Raw genomic sequence first — 27,901 nt, forward strand, 5'->3', positions numbered from 1 at the left:
TGAAGAGGCTCTATTTCCACTGGAAAAACTACTGCTTCCTGATAACCCATGTCCACCTAAAGACGAGAATTGGCTCCCAGTAGTTGATGAACCTGTAGAACCTGCTGTTCCTAGACCACTACCTACTGAAAGAGTACTACCTAATCCAGTAGCGCCAGATGAAGTAGAGGAGCTTCCTACTCCAAATGAGCCTGTTCCTTGCGCAGAAAAATGTCTATTACCAGAGCTGGATGAGAAAGAACTACTTCCAGTAGAAGGCTTACTTCCTGATGATGTTCCATAAGCACCTGATGAGGTGTACTGACTACCTGCACTTGATGAACCACCAGACCCTGAGAATGTGCCACTTCCACTCCCAGATGACGTAGATCCAGAACCTGAAACACGACTACCTACACTTAATGAACCACCAGACCCTGAGAATGTGCCACTTCCACTTCCAAATGATGTAGATCCAGAACCTGAAACACGACCACCTACACTTAATGAACCACCAGACCCTGAGAATGTGCCGCTTCCACTCCCAGATGATGTAGATCCAGAACCTGAAACACGACCACCTGCACTTGATGATCCACCAGACCCTGAGAATGTGCCACTTCCACTCCCAGATGATGTAGATCCAGAACCTGAAACACGACCACCTGCACTTAATGAACCACCAGACCCTGAGAATGTGCCGCTTTCACTCCCAGATGATGTAGATCCAGAACCTGAAACACGACCACCTGCACTTGATGAACCACCAGACCCTGAGAATGTGCCACTTCCACTTCCAGATGATGTAGATCCAGAACCTGAAACATGACTACCTGAGAATGTGCCACTTCCACTTCCAGATGATGTAGATCCAGAACCTGAAACACGACCACCTGCACTTGATGATCCACCAGACCCTGAGAATGTGCCGCTTCCACTCCCAGATGATGTAGATCCAGAACCTGAAACACGACCACCTGCACTTGATGATCCACCAGACCCTGAGAATGTGCCACTTCCACTCCCAGATGATGTAGATCCAGAACCTGAAACACCTCTAACACTAGAGGGAGACCTTACCCCATGGGTAGTCTGTCCTCTGTGAGTTGCAGATCCAGACTGACTGCCAGGGGTAGAAGTTGAGCCTGAAGAAAACTTTGTGCCTGAACCAGTACCAACACCAAAAGAAGAGCTAGTACCAGATGTTAATTGGCTAGAGGTCCCTGATGCACCTGGTTTAGGACCAGTGAGTGAAGATGCTCTGTTTCCAATGGACAAAATACCACTTCCTGATGTACCATGTCCACCTGATGACGAGAATTGGCTCCCAGTAGTTGATGAACCTCTCGAACCAACACTGCCTACACCACCACCTACTGAAAGAGCACTACCAAATCCTGCAGCCCCATGTGAGGAGAGGCTTCCTACTCCAAATGATCCTGTTCCACGTGTAGGGAAACTGGATGAGACAAAACTACCTCCTGAGGAAAACCTACTTCCTGATGAGGTATCATCAGCACCAGTTGAAGAATGCCGATTATTTGCGCTTGATGATCCACTAGGTTGTGATCCAGAACTTAAACTACCTAAACTTGAACTACTTGCAGCATATGCAGTTGAACCTATGGGTACACCACTACTAGAGATGAAAGAGCCACTGCTGTGCTGAGTACCAGTGGGTGAATTGAACCTGAAAAAGAGAAATAAATACTGTTTTTTTTTCTTGTAGCTAGAAACATTTGCTCGTGATGCCTGAAAAAAATTGGTTTGTACATCTATTGAATTCTTTCCTCCCTAGTTAACAAATCTTTAAAAACTAAGTTTCAATTCAAGAAATAATTAATATTTTTGTAAATTCTGTGCATGCCATGATTACAAACTTTCTGCTGCTAGATACATAGGAATGTAAAAAAAAAAATTTGTAACTGTTCACAAGTAAAACTTATCTACAAGAGGTTCCTGGAAGGATTGCCAATGAACTCTTAGCTGACGAATACTTTAACAAATCGATATTTATCAGAATTCTGGATTATGGACCACATAGATACTTGGCCGGAAACTAAAAGACTGAATGTACAAGCAGCCATTTTGATAAAGTATCACACTTGTTTACCTGTGGCTGATAATCTTCCTTCCTTGAAAACAACCACATTAATTTCTCCAGTACCACTCCAATTACCTGCACCTTATTTGTTTGAGCATTTTACACACTCCTCAACCCAAACCAGCGCTAGTCTGCTTACCTAGACGTTGATGCACTTGGAGTTTAGAGTTCTTGTTACTCGTAAAAACATGGAATTCATTCCTACGGTATGAGGATTAACACTTTTGCTCGATGGTTATGCCTAGTACTTCGTTGATAATAAAAAGAATTATGTAGCGTATTGGTGATATGAACAGAGAGGAATGGGTGCGTGTGTGTGTGTGTCTGTGTCTGTGCATGTGTCGGGAGGACCAGCTGTCTATCAAAAACGTAAGAAAAGAAAAGCTAGTCGTCACTTGCACCGCCTGATGACGGAGAGCAACTTATCTTGAAAGCAATACAGATAATGAAAGAAGAGCCTTACAGCTTAGCATCCAGTTTCAACACCAAGAAATGAATCGCCGAAAAAGAAGGTGACGAGTGGGCTGGCAGCATGAGGATTAGAACTGAGGGCGGATATTAAAAGCAACAGCGATGTCCCGGTATTGATTTCTTGACAGTGTTTGGCCATAATTTTCAAATGTTTAGGAACATAAAACTTTTTACTGGAATTTCAATAAGAAAAATAATGGTAATTGTATCATGAAAATTCTTCTATCACGCAGTGAAGTTAGCATTTAATCACTTTTTACAGTTTATCTTTATAAAGCAGTTACGAGGAAGAAATAAAGATACCAACAATATGACAGAGAAGAAATAAAGCAAACTTAAGAAAAAAATAAGTTACAAACGGAACTCAAAATGTGTTCGGTCCACTGTTCGCACATCACGAATATAATTAAGTGCTTGCAGGCCATTCAGTGTTAGGACAAAGAGCATCTAATCTTATGATCTTTCTACGTCTCTCACCATAAATTGTGTATTCCATTAGCTTAGCATCATCTTAATCAATTTCGTGGTAGATTTCTAGAGCAGAACTGATTATGACGGTATGACCAACTGTACCATTATCCCTCTCTCTCTCTCTCTGTCGTTCCTTGTATGAGAACAGTAACTTGCGAATCATTTTGCGTACGTATATCTCGGTCACCGAACACCTTACTAATAACTGGCTATCTGATACATAGACACACTGACAATAAATCGCACTTTTATACGTAGGCATAAAAAAGGATGCACGTTGAGAATAATCGTAGAGGTCCCTATTGCCAGTGAGAGCATGAATGGCGGCGCGCCCCCTTGGGAACTGAGAAAATGGTCTGACTCTGGATGATTCCATAGATTAAAGTCTCACACACACATATGTATACGTTTTGCGTGTCGCCGTTGCCTGGAACGTACCTGGAAACTACATAGATATGTATGGTATGATTTTCGTAGGTTTAGAGTGGCTTGACGATCGATGAATGACGCTGAGAAACTGTGGATTACTGGCTAATCACAAGTACATAAATACACTTTTGATATGAAATGAGCAAGAGTATTTAATTAAAAAGAACTGATGATCATAGTGGAAGATGTTACATACAGTAATTAAATCCCTAATCCTCAACAAACATCACAAACACTGGTTATGCTGGAAAAACATTGCTCGTCTAGATAAGCAAAGCTTGCCAATTGCTATGTATGCTTTGATATTTCACTTTTCGGCTTTCAAGAGTTCAGCAACAATGAGAAAGTTTTCTTATTAATCACGTTAATATATATATATATATATATATATATATATATATATATATATATATATTATATTTATATATAAATAGATATAGCTTAGCGTAAAAAGTCATGAGTCGATCCATATTAATTAAAGGGAAGAGGACACACAGATACACAGGCTGTCTTTATTCCGACGTTTCGTAATTGTCCAATTAACTACATCATCAGGGTTGTTAAAATGAAAAATAAAATTCCTAATAAAATTGTAAAAACAAAACTAAATATTAAGAAATGCAAAAGCTAAAAATTAATCTTATAAAAGTATACGATATATAAACATTAAAATTTAAGGAATTAGATTTAAAAAGGGACATACATTAAAATGAAAGATAACTGAACATATAGTAAACAAAACTTGAAAGCACCAGTGAACAGAGTTACAGAACAAGAGGTTAAGGACCGACCTAGAGGAGTGACAGCGATAAACTAAACATAAACATAAAAACATGAATAAACAACACAAGTCAAGACAAATACACAAGGGAGGAGGACGTATGAGTGTTTAACGACGAACAAGTTAATTAATAAAAAGTAATTCCATGATAACAAGGTCTTGAGGGTTGTGGTATGGCCTAAAATGCAGAAGTCTTTATTATCGATATGTGTTTTAGATTTTGCAGTGGTTTCTAATATTGGAGTGTTCTGGGTTTGCAATTCTGCTGCTAGTACGGAAGCTGACGCCACGATGAGAATCGATACGCACCTTAAGGAGTCTGCTGGTGGATCCCACATAGGTCCCTGTTTGGCATTAAGGGCAAGTATATTTATAAATAACACCAGAGAACATATAAGGTGATAATCGCTCCTTCGAGGCAAAGAGTGAACTGATGGTGAAAGGGTTCTTAGGAATTAATTTAACGTCAATGGCATGAAAATGTTCCTGAATTATTTCTGTGAACTTTTTGTAAAATTTAAGGTCATTTTTAGGACGTTAAAACTTTTGGTTTAGTAAATAATGAAATGTTTGTTCAGTAGTTGATATAATTTTCTATACACCAGCTTAGCAGGAAAACAGTTATTATTAAACATTTCGTTACTAAACAAAAAGTTTTAACTGACCCAAAAATGAAGTTTTATGCATGCTCTCCATTTACCCATGACCTCAAATTTTAAAAAAAAATTCACAGAAATAATTCAGGAACATTTTCATGCTATTGACGTTAAATTAATTCCTAACAACCCATTCACCATCGGTTCACTATTTACCTTGATGGAGCGATTATCACCTTATATGTTCTCTGGTGTTATTTATAAATATACTTGCCCTGAATGCCAAACAGGGACCTATGTGGGATCCACCAGCAGACTCCTTAAGGTGCGTATCGATTCTCATCATGGCATCAGCTTCCGTAGTGGCAGCAGAATTCCAAACCCAGAACACTCCAATATTAGAAACCACTGCAAAATCTAAAACACATATCAATAATAAAGACTTCTGCATTTTAGGCCATACCACCAACCTTCAAGACCTTGTTATCATGGAATTACTTTTTATTAAACAACTTGTTCGTCGTTAAACACTCATACGTCCTCCTCCCTTGTGTATTTGTCTTGACTTGTGTTGTTTATTCATGTTTTTATGTTTATGTTTAGTTTATCGCTGTCACTCCTCTAGGTCGGTCCTTAACCTCTTGTTCTGTAACTCTGTTCACTGATGCTTTCAAGTTTTGTTTACTATATGTTCAGTTATCTTTCATTTTAATGTATGTCCCTTTTTAAATCTAGTTCCTTAAATTTTAATGTTTATATATCGTATACTTTTATAAGATTAATTTTTAGCTTTTGCATTTCTTAATATTTAGTTTTGTTTTTACAATTTTATTAGGAATTTTATTTTTCATTTTAACATCCCTGATGATGTAGTTAATTGGACAATTACGAAACGTCGGAATAAAGACAGCCTGTGTATCTGTGTGTGTCCTCTTCCCGTTAACGATGATTATATATACATATATATATATATATATATATATATATATATATATATATATATATATATATATATATAATATTTATATGTGTGTGTGAGTGTATGTATGTAGTATGTCATGAAAATGTATATTGAAATAACTACTTAACATTGTAAGGAAGCGTTAGTAAGATGGAGGTCGAAAAGGGACCAGGATTTTACTGAATGCAAGTGAGATGCTGAGTTCTGGTTTTGATAGCTTGACCGAGAAGCTGAGCTTGTATGTCTGGTATTCTTCTTACTAGGCTAACGTTTCAGGAAAAATAGGAGAGAGTCTTGGCGGAGAGAGTAGTAATTGTTTCTTCCTTTCGGGGGAAAAGTCAATGAGGTGATCGTCAGAATGACATCATCATGCCGTCCATAACTTTAGTATACCTTGGGAGGGTCATGATAGGGTTTTGGTTCAATTAGAGAGATGACAGAAAGTGTGCAGAGAGGCATTAGGCAAGGAAAAATTAGTATAGATGAAATAAAACTGTTTTCCTTGAGAAGTTTGGAAAAAGGCAAAGTCCTGTGTGAAGGGTTTATGGAACAAGGGCATGGTAATAACAGAGCTGTCATGGATGTAATGTGAAGGGCGATAAAGATATGTAATAAAAAGTTGCACTGGCTATCTGAGTGATTAGAAATTTCTGTGATGGAAGAGAACCTCGTGACAGGAGAAGGGCGTATATATGACAGTGCATGGCTTTGCATAAAAGTGGATCTCCGACGAAAGTAATGTTGTTACGATTGGTTTTTGAATGGATTAGGAAATTGAATTTCTAGTGGTTGAAGCTGAAGAGATTTGCAAAAAGAATTTGAACGCGCAAGCAGAAAAGCAGAGATGGGCTGCTACTGAAAGGTCATGAGAATAAATGGAATCCAGAAGATGAAGCACCGTTTGCTGGAACTGATAGAGAAAGAATGAAAATGGGTCATTCATAAATGTTTAATTACAAATGGGGCAGTAAAAACCTGCATCAGAATAGATGAAGCAAGGAAGGGAGCGCAAGCTCTGTAAAATATCCGGAGGAGAAGAGGTCTGTACAAAGGCCTCCTGTCCACGCTGGGCTGGGAAAAATTGTTTGGAAACAAAGTTTGCAAACTCTTTCTTGGAAACTGCTTGTGCCTCGGAAGCTGTTTGCAAACAGATGGAAACAGTTTGCAAACAACTCGAAAACAGTTTGCAAACAGCTCGAAAACTGTTTGCAAACAGCTTGGAAATTGTTTGCAAACAGCACGGAAACAGTTTGCAAACAGCTTGAAAATTGTTTGCAAACAGCTCGAAAACTGTTTGCAAACAGCTTGGAAATTGTTTGCAAACAGCTCGGAAACAGTTTGCAAACAGCTTGGAAATTGTTTGCAAACCACTCGAAAACAGTTTGCACAGCTCGGAAACAGTTTGCAAACAGCTTGGAAATTGTTTGCAAACAACTCGAAAACAGTTTGCAAACAGCTCGGAAACAGTTTGCAAACAGCTTGGAAATTGTTTGCAAACAACTCGGAAACAGTTGGCAAACAACTCGAAAACAGTTTGCAAACAGCTTGGAAACTGTTGCAAACCGCTCGGAAACAGTTTGCAAACAACTCGAAAACAGTTTGCAAACAGCTCGAAAACAGTTTGCAAACAGCTTGGAAATTGTTTGCAAACAGCTCGGAAACAGTTGGCAAATAACTCGAAAACAGTTTGCAAACAGCTGGAAATGTTTGCGAACCCGCTTCGGAAAACAGTTTGCAAACAACTCGAAAACAGTTTGCAAACAGCTCGGAAACTGTTTGCAAGCGATGTATCCTGTCCAGACCTCAGGTGTCGTCAGGATGGTTGTCGGTGCAGCAGCCTCTGTATTTCACTTGTTAGTTTTCATGCTCTGGAGGAGGGATTAATCAGAGAAATATTTAGATGTGCATATGTATATATTATATATACACATGCACCTATACATGTATACATATATGTACACATGTGCATCTGTGTGCGACACTCCGTTTTCTAAAAACTTCCTTATTACCCATCTCTCTTTCTTTCTCTGATTAATCCCTCCTCCAGAGCATAAAAACTCCCAAGTGAAATACAAAGGCTGCTGCACCGACAACCATCCTGACGACACCTGAGGTCTGGACAGGATACATCGCTTGCAAACAGGTTGCAAACTTTGTTTGCAAACAATGTTTCCTGGTGTGGACAGGCGTTAAAGATGTCACTGTTGAGATGTGTGAGAGTAACTGTTAAATCAGCCCTTCCGGTAGATGTGCGGATCCTATAAGGTGACTGATAGGGTGAGTCATGTAGAGGTACGCCCGAGATGCCAGATAGTTTGAGATCACAATGTTTGGATGCGATTTGGGCATAAAATGAAAATGGAGGACGATAGGCTGATTAAAAGTACACATAATGACGAAAATGTGCTGAATAGATAGAGTGGAAGTGGCCCTGGACTGAGAACACTTTCATGTCCTCATGGAATAACTGGACATACAAGATACATGTGTGTAAAGGTGTGGTATTCGACACCCCACTGATGAGTCTTCTGTGTACCTATTGTTGCTGTTAAAGTTTTTGTTACTTAGTTTTCATCCTTAATTCACAGTTTATAGGTTGAAGATGGCTACGTGAGGTTGTCCTGTTTACCAATAAGACTCACTAGTTAGTAGTAGGGGTAACTGCAATATTGGTGAAGTTGATATATACATATGTATATTCATATATATATATATATATATATATATATATGTGTGTGTGTGTGTGCGTGTGTGTGTGTGTGTGTGTGTGTTATTTATGCATTTATCACGTTCCACATCTTCGTGATCAGTTACACACACACACACATACACACCACACACACACACACACACACACACACACATATATATTATAATATAATATATAATATACTAATATATATATTATAATAATATATATATATATATAATTCTTTTTGAAACCTTAGAACGCATGCGTGGTTAAGTTTGTAAAAGGACTATATACATTGCTGTACACTAAATAAACCAAAAAAAGCTGACTCACCCTGCGAAGGCGTTATGACTTCCGCTGAAGGAATGCCTCGTCGCATGGCCTGCTTGGCCTGCCTGACCCGAGGAGAAGGCAGAGCCAACGACGCCCTCGCCCTTCCCAGCCTGAGAGGCGGTGCCGAAGCTGGGAACGAAAGAGAGGGAAAGTGAGCTGCTGGAACGAGAAACGGACAAAGATCTTGCTTAAGAAATCGTCAATTTTCAGTCGCCCTTTGCCCTCTTCGTATATGAGCAGGCAATCACTCTCGCGTCTTTATACTTACAAAAATCTTGTCATTGTGGACTCGTGAAAGCATTAAATGTTCGTGCCTACGACTTATGCATTTCAATAACATATGAAGGCCACGGCCACTGACACAAAGGAGATGCACACGCAAGCATACACAAAATAAGCTCATTTGTTTCTATCGGATGACAGTCATATAAACCAAATTGCTCTCCGAAAAGGACTAATACTCTCTCTCTCTCTCTCTCTCTCTCTCTCTCTCTCTCTCTCTCTCGTTGCAAATTATCTCGCAAGACAATCAGCGATGATCTCACCCGGCAAATGCTGTGTGCGTTCCTCCTGAAGGCAAGGCAGCGACGAAGAAACTGCCGACGGGGTTTTTAGACTTGACGGGCGAACAGTCTGAATGGTCCTTGTGCAGAGTGTCCAGCTTGGCCCCGAGAGCCGAGCCGATCAAGGCCCACAAGAGGGCTGCCACCCTCACTTTTGGAAGAAAACAGGGGAAAACATTCTATTAACATTTCTTAAAAGAAAAATAATAAAATTAGTTTGAGGACGAAATATAAAAAGAAATAATAACATTTCATTGACCACAAGACGACACTTCTGTGGATGACTCCACTTGCATTCGTAATACAAGAAGGCTTCCTGTTTTATGCGTTAGAATATCAGAGACTGAAACAGTACTAACACCCATTCCTCTCCCTCCACCAAGATAGTTGTTTTTTTGAGAACCAGTACTATCATCTTTCTTTAAAGGACTTACATAGAGAAATTAGAATGCTGGCTGCTGCCAAACCCGCAGCGAAAAGAAAATTTCAGTAATTATATAGAAGACCTGGTTTTAAAGAGATTCATATCTCCCAAAAGAAGTTCAAGGTTGAGAGAGAAAATGATGACACTTATTAAACTTCTGGAAATCAGAAAATGGTGAATGACGTCAATCAAAATTATGAAAAATAATCGTATTTTGTCACAAAACATCGGAGATGGAAGCGAGCCTCTCGCTGAGCAAGATCGAATGTTGGCGAAGTCTTCCTCATCTAAAAATACCGGCAAATGTACACAGGAGTCATGCATGATTCACGTCCTTCCCAACACACATAAAAGCATTCATGAAATTTCACCGGGAAACAGAAATCCTCATAGACTTGACACGAAAGAGAAACTTGAATTCTTTGCTGACACAACACGATTTTTCGATTAAGCAACGGCCATAACTGTGACCCTTACTTTACTGAAGATAATCGCTATTAGATGATAAAGGTGGCAGTTCCCCACCTGGCTGGCCGATTGTCTCTCAGATCCTCAGGCACAAGTTTGTGGGGGAAAAATATACGTTTATATACATACGTACATACATACATACATACATACACACACACACATACACACACAAATGTGATGTATTCACTGACAATTATTACATAAAAGCAAAGACACTCCTCTGTTCGTATGATTGAGTCATAATCAAAAGCTACTTGAAAACGTCAGATATATACTTCTGAAAACGACATCTCGTCCAAAAAACTCTTAATTTCTTTCAAGATTCCATATCTAGGGCACCAATAGCCACCCACATTCCTATTTTCTAAAAAGAAATTACATGTGGCCCGCACTCTATGGCATATTATATAGTACAGCAGATTAAGGATTTTCTGTCCCGCTGCTTGTTGGCGGTGTTCGTTACATCGTTTAATTGAATATATATATATATATATATATATATATATATATATATATATATATATATTCAATTAAACGATGTAAACGAACACCGCCAACAAGCAGCGGGACAGAAAATATATATATATATATATATATATATATATATATATTATATATAGATATATATATATATATATAAAGGCAAATGCCAAAAAAGAAAATTGAAATAATGGAGGAATTGGTCTGCAGTAAAAAATGTCAAAATATATACCTCGTATGATCTCATGACATTCTTACAAAGAAAATGGATATGACGTGATTTCTCTGTAATTCATTCTCAGAGATGCTGCAGGGCAAAACAAAATAAAACTTGGAAAAAATGACTCTATTGTACAACTTCCTCCGCAGATCTTATATGAATTGGCAGAATCTTAAAACTTGGATCCTATACCACCGATGAGAAGGTTGAAGATCTATATTCAAGGTTGGAAGCGCCGAATAGGTAAACGGGAAATTCATTACCGAGGTGAGAAAAAAAGTAATTTTATACATTAAATAATATCAGTAGAAACAAATAATTGTAAGTGTGCAATGATCGCCAGTGTTATAAGAAATTCCCCAGAAAGAAGATGAAATCTGCAAAGCAAGTGTCATGAATCCCTGTAGGCGTCATGAGGTGTAAGAGCCAAGCTTGGCAAGACTGGCAATAGCAACGGGTACACACTAACTAGGTAGGTGAGGACTCACTCGTTTCCGATGAAAGTTTCCAAGACGATCAAATGATCAAAAAGAGATGGTAGAATTCCTCTCCTCTAATTCACCTCTGCAACTTCTGCAATAGCCGCAGAAGGACTGTGACGGATGTATTCCTGCAAGGGCTTCTTATATACTCAAGGCCTTGTCCAGGTCTGCCCTCACCTTTTGGGATACGCATGGAGGAAGTGAAACGATGGTATAGGTTTTTGGAAAATATGAAATGTAAAGAAAAAAACGTGTTTTCACACACACAACATCTCTTACGTAATCACGAGTCAATTACAAACTTCATCCAAAATCAGCAAACATCCCAAAGATGAGGACCCTCAAACCTAAGACAGAGAGCGTTGGGTATTATGACAGGTTACTCACCGGGGGAAAATGTGCTTTATGCTTCATTCCTAATTCTGGCTTCCTCCATCATTCCTTAAAAGAGGAAGGTTTTGAATAAAATTTGGCCTGTGCTCAGACAGAACGAGCTTAAGAGTACTTTACTCGCTTTAAAAATGATTTTAATATAGGTTATTAGCATCTCAGGAAAGAATTGCGATAAGCTTTATAGCTCTGAGAAACTGGTTTCTTTGCCCGCCAAAGCAGCACCCTCCCCCCACCCCCCACCTATCCTTTCCCGCCATCCCAACGTCTTTCCCGATGCTGGCCACCCGGAATTTTTTCTGCTTTTCACGCCTGATCTTCTGGTTTGTTTTAAATGTGTAGATACTGGTTCATATCATAGAATGTGTCACCATCCACTCACATCTCCCAGTAATTTCTTCTCTCTTTCTCTGCTTCCCGGCCTCCTGCCTTGTCTTTCTTCTCAGCCCATTTCGTAGAATCTTACTCGAGTCCTTCTTTTCAAGCGTCACGTCCCTTCGTTTTGTTCATCATACATTCATTACAACTTCCTCTTCTCCCCTTGAAACATCCCTTACGATACCGCCTCCGTCGTCTGCCCTTCCACCTCTCCCACACATTCCATTAGGAAGAAGAAGCCACTCACTCAGGGTGACTCTTCTTGCCCGAGTAGTACCCTAGCAACACCAGATCCTGTTTGCTCTATCGCTCCAAAAAGTCGTCTGTTGTACCATTATAGCTCTTCATCTTCTTGTAGAAAAGGGGGATAAATGAGAGTTTATCTTTCTGGAAGAACAGCACAAAAGCAAAGACAGCAATTACAGCAAGCAAACGTTCTTGAAACAGATCCATACTGCTACGACCAGATGAATTAAAAATGATCGGTTATTGTCATTATTCTTATCAGCTAAAAAAGTTTGATTTATGTAATGCCTAATGTAATTTTGTTCAAACAGGATTCTCTGCGTTTATTATTCTTAATATGCTCTTCAGAGCTACGATGACGTCGCCCTGTCAGTATTCATCGAAATGTTGAATTTGGTAGTACCTATATCTGTTGGACATTGCCATTCTAAATTTATTTACATCATTCCTATTCATCACATTATAACCCATGTTTGATTTTTAGCCAGTATTTCACTTCGTAATGATGGACGACATTTCCGTTGTATCTTTTTACCTTTAAAGAATATATCCCCTGGAACGATTGAATCATTCACTCATCTTGACTGTAGTCTTATCTGTATTTGAGTAATCATACCTCCAAAATTATTATAGGAGTTCAGTTATCGACAAAGCTCTGCAGCATTAGTACTTATACTCAGGTTTAAGGACGAACGTACAATCATGGAATTATCGTGGTTATCTGTCCATGTGATATATATATATATATATATAATATATATAATATATATATATATATATATATATATATATTATATATATATAGATATATATATATTTATATATACATATATATAAAACCAATAGTTGCTTAGGACTGAGGAAGAATGAGGACCATATACTTGTTTTTTTTCATCTGTCCATCCCGCCTGTGGTGTTTTTGTTTATGTACACTGCGCCCGGGCTTTAGTAGTTACGCTAATTGTAGTTTTAGGTAAAATAAAAGGATCTGGGTGTACATTTGTAACTGAAAAGTGTTTTATAATTTAGTATGCGAATAAGACCGTTAATATTCGAAATTGGATATTATTATAATCGTTAAGTAACTGAATGTAACTATCTTTCCCGCAGTGTTACCATACAAAACACCACAGGCGGGGATGGACAGATAAAAAAACAGGGTAGTCAATTCAGGGTGGACCCAGCAAAATCATCTGAAAATTAAAATGATCTGCTGAATAATCCTTATAAAGGCAGAAGTCGTAATATATTGGAATCCTACAGTTTGGGGGTCCAAATACACTGCATTACATAAAGTCAAGATAAGCGCACAGATTTATCAACTATTTATGAATCATGGAAGATAACGAAATAATGAGTAGTTTATCTACTTACAGACCCTTAATTTGCCCAAAAATATATATATAAATAAAATAAAAAAAGGGATTAAAACTTTGCACCTCACACGAAAACTGTAGTAGTAGTAGGTAGTAGTAGTTTTACGGGCTGCTCTATGAGCAAGAGGTCAACTTAATCTAAAACAACATATTAGTAGTATTAATAGTGGGATGAGCCGTTACAAAGACAAATCTCGCCTACTACTACTACTACTGCGGCGGCGGTGTACGACACTATGACATCAAGAAAACCCCCTGGATAATGCAAGAAATAGATTATGTGAAAAAATTAAACATAAACTTAGGTAAAATTGAAGCAGTTAAAGGTAAACAGCTAAAAGAAATAATAAAATTGGGACAGAAAAATATTGCAGAAAGAAATGAACGAAAAGACAACATTAAAAATCTACAGAAAATATAAAGAAAACATAAGAGAAGAAATCTGGTATGACAACACTAAAGATAAAATGCTAATCAGCAGGGACAGACTAGGGAGTACACCAGGATTCAATGATAGAAATAGGATCAAAGAAGATACAAAATGTTTGTGCTGTGAGGAAAACAAGGAAAATTCAGATCATTTATTACTCTACCGCCCAGCATGCAATGAGATTAGAAATGGAATAGTTTTGTGCAGCAGCCATATCAGGAAAATAAAGATCTTATTTGCAGATCTACTGAGGGGGGGCCGGGGAAGTTGAAAATAGGAAAGGATTTCTAAAAAAATCGTGGTATTACAGAGACAAGAAGCTTAAACAAATTCAAAGGCATATCCCGCCTACTACTACTTCTTGGTTTTTGACAATTTCTGCATCTGTAACTTGGTTTGGAAGATGGAGCGGCACAACTTATCAGTTGTACAATTGGTATTTCTGACTCTGCTGTGCATAAATTTTTGTCTTTAGGAACTATAGGTAATTGAACAAATGGAATTATTACAAACAACTTTTTCAGAACCTGTATATACTGAAAAATCTGGTAGTTGTATGCAGAATATAACTTAACAATGAAGATCTGAGGCTGGACTGCTAAGAACAATCTTTGAACCTATGGAATTGTTGTCGCAAAATAGTTGAAAAACCTTAACAATAACAAAACAATGACAGTGTAAACATTTTGCAGAAAAAATACCACAATGTCCAAGTAATGAGCTAGACTCTCAGCGGTGGTTCCATCGGCGTACGAGACGCGAAGGTGAGGGGGGTGGGGTTGGGGGTGGGGGCTGAGAGGCCTGCATCTCCCCCAAGATTTGGGCAGACAAATTTTTCTGGCAGAGTAGCCAATGTAGCAGGGCTATTCAACTGGACAGATCGTGAGCTAAATCCGGTACATGAGTGTTATTTCATCCATGAAATTTTACTTTTCCCTTAAAAAGCGAAATGCCAAAACTGTTATTATCTGCACAATTTTAAGATATTTTTAAGTTCTTGCTTCTTATAAATTAACTATCAGCCAGTGTTGACATCTGATGGAAGCAGAATAGACAATTCCTTGAGTTTAAGCAAAGGCGACGAGGAGTCTTCCTCAAGACAGCATCAGTTTGTCCAGTTTCTACACGAAAATGAACTGTCAGAAATGGTACATGAGTTCAAGAAGGTCGTATTTTGGCTGTCATCCCTGGTACTTCATGTCCAGCAGAGAGTTCTTTCAGTGGACTTCGTAGGCAACATGGGTCAAGCAAGAGGTACTTCTCAACACAGAAAGAAAATGTGCTCAAAGACTGATTGAAGAAGTTATGGACAAAATCATAGATGTTTTTTGGAAAAGGAAAGGAACGTCAAAAATATTTTTTCTAACTTGATTTTTACTGTAAGTCTTAAACATAACTTTATTATGGATAGGAAAAGAAGCTCTTTATTTTTCTAATCATGTTTTGATTTATTATGAAGGTCAACTATATTTTACTGTAATTTTTAATAATTACTATATTTATATCATTCAACAATTGCAATTTATTTCTGTGGCAGCTATTATTTATTTAGTATATAACATTAAGAATTATATCCGTACAGATATCTCGGTTCAATTTTATGCTGAAGGTTTTATATGATACTTGTAAATGTGGGTGGAATTTAGCAGTTAACGTTCAATTTTACATGGTGTGCAGAATAAATGTACAGTGTCTTCATGAAGTGTGGTTTCTTCCTTCACATACACACACACACACACATACATACACATTATAATATAGATACATATGCAGTAAATGTATAAATATATATACATATATATATATATGTATATATATATATATATATAAATGTATATATATACATATAAATGTATATATAAGCATGGATTTACAGGCAAAATATATTTTGGGCAGAGAGAGTTCGTGCCCCCAGATGAGAGGGCCCCGTACTCCTATGACCCACAAAGACTCCTCAGGATATTACTTTAACCCATATAATTAATAAATTTGGAAATGGTGAACCTTGTGAAAAGGTAAGGTAAAACAAAATGATATAGAGTCCAGGGTTTATTGAAAATGCCACGAACAACCACCTTGAAAAATTCCATATAGCCTCTATAGATGCCAGAACATTGCAAATTCCACAGAACTATTGAACAATCAGGGGATGGTTGACATTGTTTAGCAGCCATAATTCTATCAAAGTGAGGAGCAGCGCCCGAAAGGCAACACCTCATGTCAGCATCGATCACAAGCCTGTTGCATACCTTCGTTTTCAGTGCTACCATTGCAGAGAATCCTGATCCTCTGAGAAACCCCAAACGACCCTCCAGGGAGTCACGAACCCCCGATTAAGAACCGCTGAGCAAGAGGGCATTTCATGTGCTTCATTGATATTATGTCGAGAAAAACAGCACTAATGCAAAGGACCGACTCAGTTTGTATGCTGTTCTGTTGCTTGCTATAGCACAGCTTCCACTGGAGATTGCTTGGAGTCTGGTCCTTGCTTCATAACATATCTTTAGATATTTCTAATATTCATCGGACATTATAGGTACCTCTGGCTGATGACATTAACAAAGCCTCTCATCCGTCATGAGGGAGGACCAAGATTACAATTTGGTCTTGTAAGGAACAAAGCACAACTTGAAAATTTGCTGTATAAATTCAGAGGTGGATGAAGGACATGGATGGCTGTAAAGCATCAAAGATTCCTTGTTATTTCTTTCTTTCAGTGTGGATATCTCTTTCTGGTGATGAGTCAACCTTTTGGCACTGTATCGTTTGAGAATTTTATCCAGAGGCTTTTTCAGGGCTCCCATAAGTTTTCCAAATCGACTCATTTGAAAATGAGCAGTGTGGTGTTTCACACACCTTTATTCGTATTTGTAATATCTGCCCTTTGTCTAGATGCAATCACACCTTGTATTTGCTAGGTGAAATCTAGGTTTGTTTAATAAATGAAAGAAAGTCCTAGTAGGTGTTAAATGTGTGAGGGTAATAGTTTGTGAGATTCAAAATCTTACTTTTCCTAGTATGGTCATCCTACTGACTACATCTCCGAGGAGGTTTACCAAACAGCTTGCAACTGTCAGGCTATGGATGACAAGTTCATCTTGACCTCCTGTGTCACTGAATTCCCTTCAATAAAGGGGATCTCAGATGTCTCAGGGTGACCCATTGTGATTATGAGGGTATAGTGTGCTTGTGGCTACTGAATGTTCTCTGTAAGATGAACTTTTTAAGTAGTGAGGTTCTGTTACAGATGAAGGGTTGTCTAAAATTTGCTTAACTGTGTTCACATCTTTAAACATGTTGGTACAGATACTCTTGTACCAACTTTTGTAAACCGACATTATATTGTGGGCCTCAAGCATCTAACCAAAATTGCTTGTAGAGAATTTATTGTTTGTTATAGAAATTGATAAGGTTTTCGATCAGCATGTTGTATTCTTAACTGCAGTAAGAGCGCATTTCCCTTCTTCTTAGCATCACCTGCTTAGACTTACGGTCCCTTGTTCTGAATTAATGCCATCCAAGATGCTGCAAATTCCATTATTTACCTATGTTGTGACTTAATCTCTTCATTTGGAACTCACAGCTACGTTGTGTATGTCTGTTTTAGTATAACCTGAGTATTCCTGTGTTTCACCTCTTATAATACCCACTCCTTTCTTAGTGTTGCAAATAAAATGCAACAATATTTCGGCAGGCTTGTTCATCTAGTAGTTATTTTCAGTCATCAGTTATATAGGTGACAAACAGTTAATCCCAGCACAGTTTATGACAGGATGCAATATTAATTACCAACTTGATATAATAGAGGATAAATATTCTTGCATTTCTAATGAAGACTTGAATACTACAGAAATAACAATTAAGCAAAAGTATTACCTTGCGTCAAAAGTTTTACTTTCACTCTGCCTTCAAGATGCTTCAGATGTTTTCATTACAGACGATAATGTTCAAGGGCTGTCATTTCGTCTTGGTGTCGGGACTTATCCGTTTCCAGGAAGAGGTGATTATACAGTGTCAACATCGAGACTTTAAATGGAAGGGTTTGTAGACCTGTTCAGAGAATGTATGCATGATCTTGAGACTGATATTATACGTGAGGCTCTTGATGACAGGTGTGAGGGAGTTTTAGCTGTACCTGTACAAAGTGAAGAGACCGGTTAAATAACCATTTTTCCAGTTCTGAAGTTGTTGAAGCCCTTTATGAAACCTTTTAATTCTTAGCCTTTTCAATAATAAGTACACAATGCAATATTTTTGAAAAAGTTAAGAATGAAAGGGTTTCATAAAGGGCTTCAACAGCTTCAGAATTGGGAAAAAAATGGTTATTTTAGCTTTCTCTGCAACTTGTATAGGTACAGATAAAACCTGCACTTTTCATCAAGAGCCTTTATGAAACCCTTTCATTCTTAGCCTTTTCAATAACATTACATTGTATACATACTTTGATGAAGACCATGTTGGATTTAGGTTATTACTTTTCTCAAACTCGAGCAGGTTACTTTTGTTTAATTGTGGCCCCCGTTCTTTCCTTCCATGTGAAATTACTCGATAATGACTTCCATCCTTATTCATTCCATTTCTGTTATCTTGTGAGACTGTAAATTACAGGATAGCTGAAAGTTATTCTCTAATTGTGTTTCTTGAAAGTTTTTGCATGTTGCCTCCTCGGTAAGTGTTTGGATGCACCGCATCCCGCTAGATCTTCGTTTTACTAAACTACTTATCATTTATTTTTATGCCGTAAACAAAAATAAATTACATAAGTAAGTTTAGATCTGTGGACGTAAGAAAAAAGTTTTTTACCTCCATGCTGTAATTTTGCTATATCATCTTCAGTTACCAAGTTTAAGTGAAACATGATATTAACGGAAATAGTAACTACTGCTATACATAACAAGGCGTGATCCGACCTCCAGCTTACTCGTGACGCATGTAAAAATGTATGGTCAAATAGAGCGTTGTTTCACCAACGAAAATTAAAATATATACGTAATATTTTACTAGAAATAACTGTTCTGTAGTGTTTAAGATGCATATTATTTATTTTTTACATTTCCATTTTAATAAATAAATCATAAATATCCTATCCTAAAATTCCTGTATCTTTATCGCAATAGTAAATACCTTTTTCAGACCTTTTTAGGCTTTTCCATAGACCTTTCCTAACCTCCAACAAGAACAACAACAACAACAACAGCCAAAATAATCTTACTTTCATTGTAGTAATTAATAGAAACTAGAATTTATTCATTACAGTGATACTATGAATGTCTTTCAAATACCTTTAAATATGTAGAAGTCAGAGGGTGTGACAATGGAGATGTAGTGCATTTTTTATGTATAGCTGTCCTGCTTGTATATTTGGTAATCCTAATGCAGAAGTCAAGTGTTACATGAAAAGACATGGGAAGGCAGAAGAATGCATATCCAACAAACCGAAATCTTGACACTATCGCTCCCAGTGCTCTGTCCGTCACTGTATGTATACCCCAAACAAGACGGTAAATTATCCAACTGACTTGACGGGTTCTCTCATCTCCCCACCGAACTTGTTTGGCCGTCCGACGCCAAGGTTCTCCATCCCTCCCTCACCCGCCCACCCATCCACCGGGGTTGTCCCCCGTTTTAAAAAACATTTCTTTGTACGTCCACGGGAGCAGGGTAAAGAGTTCTCATTTGTGGTTACATATTTGTTTATAAATCATCTTTCTCGTCATTATTGCATTGTTCAAAAACTGCTATTGTCTCTTTCGTGGAGCATCTTCATCCGTGAGAACAGAAACGTAATCACGATTTTGGAAATATCATATCCAAAATAGACTGCCATCAGGTTAACTGTATTTTCCTGGGGTCATTTCCCATCTCAAACACTGAGTCCAGCCACAGAACAAATTCCTAATTGGCCTTTTTTCGTATTATAATGACAAGAGTATAGTTCGATGAAATCTTCAACAGTCGTGAATAAAGATGAGTTGTTCATAGAGTATTTATTACAAACAGGACGTCTCACCAGTTTTACTGTCTAGTAATGTTTTACTATTCTAATCTGCACTAAGTGCATACTAGAACAGAACTTTGAGTCACCACCTCACCAAAATAAAGATAGAAAAAGAAAAACAATATGCCTTTTAATTACTGAATAGTAGGTATTCAAAGTAAAAAATTGCAAATATGTTCCAAATGAAGGCATTTTCTATGATTTTAAGATTTTTAATATATACACAAAATGCTGATAGAAATAAGTAATCAAGATAGCCTTTAAAAGCAACGAAAAAAAAAATTTAATTACGTTTTTTATGATATTACCGAGCGGATTTTTGGAATGGATGTGGGACGGTGCAGGCGATGTTACTGAATACTTTCGGAAATATCCGACTTAGCGAACGTTTACATCACATATTGAAAATGGCAAACCTGCGCATAATTAGGAAATAACCTTCAGCAGAGTGCCACAGGCACTATTCTGAGACCCTGTTAAGTTTCAAGTTTAAGCAAAGTCATGTTAAAACTGCACATGAGGATTTGATGTGCAAACCATTGCGAAAACTGCAGTACACGTGAAAAGTTTCTCTTTGATTATGAATAACCCATAATTCTGGAAATCTGAGGTTCTTACGGTTTGTGAGCAGTGACGGATCTAGAAATCTTTCATGGGGGTGGGCACTTAGGATTTTAATATATATATATATATATATCTATATATATATATATATATATATATATATATATATATGTATGTATGTATGTATATGTATGTATGTATGTATGTATGTATATATATATACGTATATATATGATATAGTATATATATGTATATGTATATATATATATATATATATATGTGTGTGTGTGTGTGTGTGTGTGTGTGTGTGTGTGTGTGTGTGTGTACATTTGTAGTTCGATATATGTATATGGATCACGGTAATGTGATAGACTTATATGTATGTATGTGTGTGTACACACATATGGTACATGTATATCAATATTCGTATATGTATGCACACATATTTGTATCTCTTCAGTTCTATTTTCCATCCTTTATTTCTTGTCTGGTTTTCGTTTAATGTGAATAGGTTACTGTCTACATTTCTTATGCCTTTCAGTATTTTGAATGTCTCTATTAGTTATCCTCACAATCGTCGTGTTTCTAAGCCATACTACATGTTCAGGCTCTCTAGTCGTATTTGGTAACCTATTTGCCTGATGGATGGAATTAACTTTGTGGCTCTTGCTTGTACCCTTTCTAGTCTATTTATATCCTTTCTTAGCGTTGGTAACCAAAACTGTACTGCATATTCAAGATGTGGTCTAACTATTGATGTGTAGAGCTGCAGCACCGTTTCCTTATTTCTGTATCTCAACTGCCTCTTGATGTATCCCACTAATTTCTGTGCCTTCTTTTCAGCTTTTATGCATTGTTTTGTGGATTTTAAGTCCTCGGTACTAATAACTCAAAGGTCCTCTACTTGTTCTACATTATTTATGTCATTCCCAAGCAGCATGTAGTTGGCATGAGGGTTGTTTGTTCCTATTCGTAACACTTTACTTTTATCCAGGTTAAAAGGCATTTGCAATATTTTTTACCACTCTCCTGTTTTCCTTAGATCATTTCTTAAACTTTCCACTGTATCAGGGTCTACTGCATTTACACCTAGTTTGGTGTCATCTGCAAATTTGTCTATCCTGCTAGTTAAGCCTACATCAATGTCATTAATGTAAATCAAAAACAAGAGCGGGCCAAAGACAGAACCCTTAGGAACTACGCTTATCACATCTTCCCATTCTGATTCTTCACCATTTATGCACTGTTTTGTATTAATTAGCTAGACTTCGATCCAATCTGCTATTTCTCCTACAATTCCTAAAGCTCTAACTTTTATCATTAGTGTCTTGTGCGCAACTTCGTCAAAGGCCTTTTGGAAATCTAAGTAGAGTATATATCTATTGCTCTACTAAGGTCGTCAATACCAAGCACGCTAAGAAAAACCTCAAAGAGGTTTGATAGGCAGGATCTGTTTTGTCTTAAACCGTGTTGGCTGTTTAACAAGTTGTTTCTATCAATGTGTGTTTGTGTGTTTGAGAGAGAGAGAGATTATAATTCTGAAGGAAGGTTGTTAAATCGTTTCTAATTCCTATAGCTTACAAAGAAGTAGCAGGTGAAGTCTCTTTGGCAAATATAAGCATTAAATACATGCATACACACACACAAAGATATATATTAGATATATAATATATATAATAATATATAATAAATATATATATCTATACTAGATATATATATTATATATAAAAACTTTTGTTTTCGGTGCTTCTATCAATATTTTACTTGTGTGCAGTGAGCACACATTATCAAAATTTAATTACAGCTTTGAGATTTGCACTTAAATCTATCCATGGTAGGGGGGGAGGACGTGACCTAGTACCCCGCCACCCTTAAATCCGCCACTGATTGTGGGGCCCGAAGCCGTAACTTGTTTAACTTCGACCAGGATCCATACAGAGACTTCGACTAAATCTGGGACTACGGTTCACCTACGATCTGATTCCGAACGGTTCCTCTGTGTACTACTACCTAGCCGCTGAAACCGGCTCCGAAAGTGTTTTGACTTGCAGCCAGTTCCTTGCACTTTCAAATATTCAAGGAGTGTCCTTATCGTTCAGGAAATAACATTTCAAAACCTGTTTCTTTATTTCATTCTTATTAATCAGTTTTCATTTCATCATAAGCGACTGAAATGTACCGTAATCATGTGGATGAAGTTTCCAATATATCTATCAAGATATGATCAACGTTCTTCATCTGTAAAATGATAAAGACATCTTTGTTGCGCAAAGAAAAAAACCATTCGCACACACTCTTCCAAATCCACTGTGAAGTTCATCTTTATATTGATAATAAAAAATACATCACACGTGCCCCGAATGATTTTCTCTGGTGTCGACGATTTACGAAACATCCAGTGAAACTGGATAAGACGGAAGACGTCCAATCATCATCGCTTACGACGAGTGAGAGTGAGAGAGGGTAGTCGTGTCTGGCAACCAGGCAGCTTTTAGAAAAGGGAAAAGAAAACCGCGCCCGTTTTACAGTTTCCCTCTCGCACGTTTTCGTTGATTTATCGCTTGACTTTCTCTTTCTTACATGACGTCACTCGCCACCTATGCAGGCGGTCTTATCCTTGGACTCCAACCTCTGTCAAGCAATGCAAGAGGCTGTGGGCGGCGACACTTCCCTTATGCAGACCGGCAATCGTGCTTTTGAATGCAGATTGCCAATGTCCACGCACGCAACAACAGGCTTCTTGCTGGACTTGGCAGAGCGTGTACGCGTGGTCTTTCCTTTGCATAAAGATCTCGTTATCATTTTTCTGATGAACATTAATGATTTCTATTTTTGCGTTTCCTCTCTCTCTCTCTCTCTCTCTCTCTCTCTCTCTCTCTCTCTCGCGTCTTTAACATTATATTTTTGTTTTTAACTATAAATCATAGCACTAAATTTAAAGTGGCAGACATAATATATAATATTATACTCATGAAAATTCCCCCGGAATTTCATATAGTTTTCAACTTGTCAAACATCGTCTTTGAAAAGAAGAAAAAGAACAAATAACTGAAAAGTGATTTGGCTGTCCAGGCCGACTAATCAGGGGAAATACTCTGCGTTGTTAGACCCGAGGATATGTCGCACTAGGAGAGAGACAAGAACCTAGGTACTTGGAGAGAGAGAGAGAGAGAGAGAGAGAGAGAGAGAGAGAGAGAGAGAGAGAGAGAGAGAGAGAGGATAATTGATAACCATGGCGAAAATGAGATGATATCGTTAACTCAAGAATAATGATAACTTAGTTGCCTGGATCCATAAACAGCTCGCTGGCATTCAATGCTTACCCAGTTATTAAATAGACAATATAAACACTCCGATAAGGAGTTTGACTTTATCTGATACACACATGTTTATATATATATATATATATATATATATATATATATATATATATATATATATATATATATATATATATATATATATGAGTCATGCGTATATGTGACTTAATGAATGTAAGCCAGGGTATGTACAAACTGGACCCATTTGTTATTAATGAGATTTGTAGGGTTGTTTATTTTTAATCACCTGTTGAGCTGTTCTGTACCTGCTGTACTGGTTTTAACCGGACTTTGAATACTTGTTTTTCAATTTTTTCATTTTGTATGTTTACTTGTTAGATGTTCTCTGTGTTTTTAGCATTGTACCTCGAAAATGTGTTGAAATAACACGAAAGCGTTCGGTGCTCCTTTTATTTTTCCTGTGGCCTTGGCTAAATATATATGAGTAAGTATTTCTGTGATTACGTAAATATCAAAATATGTGTCCATTTGTTCACGTACTCCAATTTTTCATTTTTTTCATTTATGGTGTATATATATTTAAAAATATATATATACATATGTATATATGTATGTATTTAAATATATATATATACATATGTATGTATGTATCCTTAAATCCACGATAGAAAGGTAAGTGGAACAGGGCCTTAGAATAAGTACTTTCGTAGTATATTCTACATTTTCAAGTTCACACTGAAAATAATAGAAGTTGACAGACCTTTATATACAAAGACAGAAAGAGGAGAAAGGTTACAGTTTGTTAATTTGGACGGCATGTTCTTTATGCAAAAAAAGACCAGGAAAGATGATCAAGGTATAATCCAGAATGGAGATTTAAATTCCTTATTGACGACGCTTCAATAAAAATGGACTGCTACAGATTCCTTTTTTGGTGATCTTTGACCCTGCAGATTATCGAGTAATTGCCCCAGTTAATAGCATGGCCTGTCTTAAGCCAATGATCCTCAATGCCATTATTTGTTAAACCTCTTGACATGGCATATTTGTGCTGAGAGCATCTTACCTTTGGTTTTTAAAGTTTGCCCAATATAAATCTCATTACATTCTTACAAGGAATGCCATGTACAAAATTATTTGAATTTGGCGGGCTATTCTTAATTAGTTTATTTCTCAAAATATTACTTTATTAAAATACTAAGTTAATATCAATAGTTTTTAAAATGGGTACAGCAGTAATGAAATTACGAAAAAATGGTACACAGAGAATATTCTTAAATTCTTTGTTCATACAGGTTGGATTGTAATACGTCCGGATCTCCTGTTTTATCAATAATTTTAATAATTTTCCTCTGAAAATTCTGGACTACAGATTCTAAGAACTATTAGATACATACTGGAAAATGTGGACATCTTAATTTGTTTAGATGGTTAGAGTAAAAATGAATTATGACAAGTTATTTGTGGGTTTTCTATATAATTTAAAACTAAAATTGGTGTTATTTCTAATAACTAAGACATCCAAAAATGGTATACAATTATTTTCTTCATATTCTATTGTGAATTTTATGGATGGTACAAGATTATTAACTGTATGCAAGACATCTGGAATATTTACCTTTTCTTTCACAATACAGAAACAATCGTCTGCATATCTAACCCAAAACACTTTAGAAAATAAATTTCTTGGAATAAGTCTAGATTGGAAAAATTCCATGTAAATAAATATTAGCCAAGAGTAGCGAAAGAGGGTTACCATCGCCATACCAAACATCTATTCATAAAAATTATCATTACTATTTTTCATACAAAGGGATGCCAAATAAATAATGACATTAGTAAGTAATTCTAGATTATACTAGTCCAAATGTTATGTTTTATATATATATATATATATATATATATATATATATATATATATATATATATATACATATATATATATATATATATATATATATATATACATACATACATGAATAAGTATGTGTGTATGACGCGCGCGCTCGCGATCGTGTGTATATTCATATAAGTATATACAGTTAACATTTCCCTGCGTGAACATACAAGCGTGACAGATTTCAGTTATTTGACCTTTAAAAGCCTCCCGTCTCCCAAAATGATTTTGTGGTCGTGCCTAACAAGTAGAAAATATTTCTAATAGAATTGTGTCCTTGAGAGAAGGGCCTCTAAGCCTCGGGGTAGGGTAGCGTAGGGTAAGGATTGGCGGGGGGACGGCGTTAGTTCTTCACGGAAAAGGTATAAATTGAGGTGGGAATTAAGAAAAATAATATCTAGCTGCTCAAATGACACCCACGAAGACAATGGGCAATCATTCATCCCTCGACGTTTGACATGAAGCAGTTATCAATATATTACGTATGACAAAACTTATTATGGCTTCACTATTTATGAGGAGAGGACATTAAGAAATGATTGTGTATGTTAGCTTCGAATTTCTTTCTTCAGGGCATTAGCTGGTCTGGCCTTTATAGTTCAGTACCTTTTCTAAATTTTTTAGGGGCAATCATTAATTTGCACAAATATTCATGTAAAAATGATGTCCCAGTATGCCTTTTCCATCTTTAGTATCAAGTATTTGTCCTCGTGTTCCTTGACAACAGCCAGAAATAACAATACACATATGGACCTAACATATAAATAGTCAGCCAATGCCACAGTCAGGCACATTTCCATTAATTGCTTTATGATTATTATGTGCTGTACTCCGGTGTTCCTGAAGAAGCCACCTCCTTGCCAATTCAATTCTGCGAAGTACAAAATAGCTGGCTCTTGTTTTCTGCGCAAGGTCACGTTTCTTCTGCATACTCGGTACACTTCTCTAGTGCTGTGTTTAGCTCTCGTTTCTCTGGAAGTGAGACCAGAGGTTTTTTTTCGCTCATTCCTGTTCAGCGAAGGAATGTTGAACTCGTACACTGCTTCTCTAAGGCTCTTGGCTGGTCATTTAAAAAATCTCTTCGCATTTAATCTTTACGTTAGCACCGGCGCATGCACATACGCACATGTACATACGTATATATATATATATATATATATATATATATATATATATATATATATATATACATACATATAACTCTATGTATGTATATATATTATATATATGTATATATATATACACATACTATAACTCATGTATATATATATATATATATATAATAATATATATATGTAATATATATATATATTATATATATATGAATGTATATTAGTACACGTTCACTTACGTATATATATGTGCATATATATATATATATATATATATATATATATATATATATATATCTATTATATTATATATATATATATATATATATATACTATAGTTTTATATATATATATATATATATTATATATATATATATATGTGTGTGTGTGTGTGTGTGTGTATGTATATATTTAGCCTATATGTACACACACACACATATATATGTAAACATATGAAAAGATTTTTTTTTTACCCACCATCATTCCTTAAATTATTTTCTCGATTGTCTCATTTCTATCTAAGTCACCTCCCAGTTTGAAAAGTAAAAGTGAGACTTTCTCTTGGCAGTGGCTTGATTCTCTCTCAGAAGAAATAAACCGTTACGTCGGTTTATTTCTTCTGAGAATAATTTTCCTCAAAACGAATGATTTTCCGGCCACTTAACTGAGGTATTCACTATCCATGCTATACCGTAGATAAAAAAGAAATTGTTGTACGATGATGTTCCATATAATTAGAAAATTAATTCTGAATTTCATCGTCCAAACGCCA

At 36.7% G+C, this 27,901-nt stretch overlaps 1 protein-coding gene across 1 annotated transcript in view; it reads right to left on the reverse strand.

Annotated features, from left to right (window-relative positions):
- Positions 1 to 27,901, reverse strand: part of LOC135210961 (hornerin-like) — a 70,979-nt gene that overhangs the window by 4,425 nt on the left and 38,653 nt on the right. The window contains exons 2-4 of the mRNA XM_064243943.1: positions 9,363 to 9,531; positions 8,818 to 8,946; positions 1 to 1,669 (exon numbers count right to left, since the gene is read on the reverse strand). The exon at positions 1 to 1,669 is cut by the window's left edge and continues 1,849 nt beyond it. Of these exons, the coding sequence (XP_064100013.1) occupies positions 1 to 1,669; positions 8,818 to 8,946; positions 9,363 to 9,531 (1,967 nt within the window). The remainder of the gene's footprint in view (positions 1,670 to 8,817; positions 8,947 to 9,362; positions 9,532 to 27,901) is intronic.

Source organism: Macrobrachium nipponense, chromosome 4 (genome assembly GCF_015104395.2).
Source record: "Macrobrachium nipponense isolate FS-2020 chromosome 4, ASM1510439v2, whole genome shotgun sequence".
Taxonomy (NCBI): Eukaryota; Metazoa; Arthropoda; class Malacostraca; order Decapoda; family Palaemonidae; genus Macrobrachium; species Macrobrachium nipponense.